The sequence below is a fragment of the Acyrthosiphon pisum genome, unplaced genomic scaffold, assembly GCF_005508785.2.
Source record: "Acyrthosiphon pisum isolate AL4f unplaced genomic scaffold, pea_aphid_22Mar2018_4r6ur Scaffold_6253;HRSCAF=6817, whole genome shotgun sequence".
Lineage (NCBI taxonomy): Eukaryota > Metazoa > Arthropoda > Insecta > Hemiptera > Aphididae > Acyrthosiphon > Acyrthosiphon pisum.
In genome coordinates, this window is record NW_021775991.1 from 322 (window position 1) to 1,021 (window position 700).

At 31.1% G+C, this 700-nt stretch overlaps 1 protein-coding gene across 1 annotated transcript; it reads left to right on the plus strand.

The window, feature by feature from the left end:
- The first annotated feature begins 287 nt into the window (after positions 1 to 287).
- LOC100574319 (dynein light chain 1, cytoplasmic) lies at positions 288 to 628 on the plus strand. Its single transcript, XM_003248641.3, has one exon. The coding sequence runs from the start codon at positions 327 to 329 to the stop codon at positions 594 to 596; it is 270 nt and encodes an 89-aa protein (XP_003248689.1). The 5' UTR covers positions 288 to 326; the 3' UTR covers positions 597 to 628.
- Positions 629 to 700: the final 72 nt, after the last annotated feature.

Consider the following 700-nt stretch of genomic DNA (forward strand, 5'->3'; position numbering starts at 1 on the left):
TATTAGTTTCATTATCATAATTTTATTAGTTATTACTTATTATAATCTAAATATCTATAATATAAACTTGGATTAATTTCCTTCTCCATAATATTTCTGTAAACATTCAACGGAGAGCATTTTTGAAATGAAAATCATAAATTAATTTATGATTAATAGCCACTCATATAGTTATATTGCTAATATTGTGGGTGCCTCTCAGTGACGCAACAAGAAAAAAATTTCGGAGGGGGGAGGGGGGGTGTAACATTATAATGTTACATTATTACAATATAAGATATACATAATCTAAAATCCTGCATGGTTAATAATAATTCATACTAAAGATGTCTGATCGCAAGGCAGTGATTAAAAACGCTGACATGTCTGAAGAGATGCAGCAAGATGCTGTTGATTGTGCTACCCAAGCACTTGAAAAGTACAATATTGAAAAGGACATTGCTGCATATATAAAGAAAGAATTTGACAAAAAATATAATCCGACTTGGCATTGCATTGTTGGCCGCAATTTTGGAAGTTATGTTACACATGAAACGAGGCACTTCATATACTTCTATCTGGGCCAGGTGGCCATACTGCTATTCAAGAGCGGTTAATTTTAATTGACTATTGCACATGTCCCCTTCCATATGCAAAATTAATTAAAAATAAAACAATATTTCACCATCTACTCTTACAAAATAATATTTTTATGAGCATT

Excerpts from the sequence above, each read along its gene's own strand:
- LOC100574319 (XM_003248641.3), top strand. The coding sequence starts at position 327 with ATGTCTGATCGCAAGGCAGTGATTAAAAACGCTGACATGTCTGAAGAG.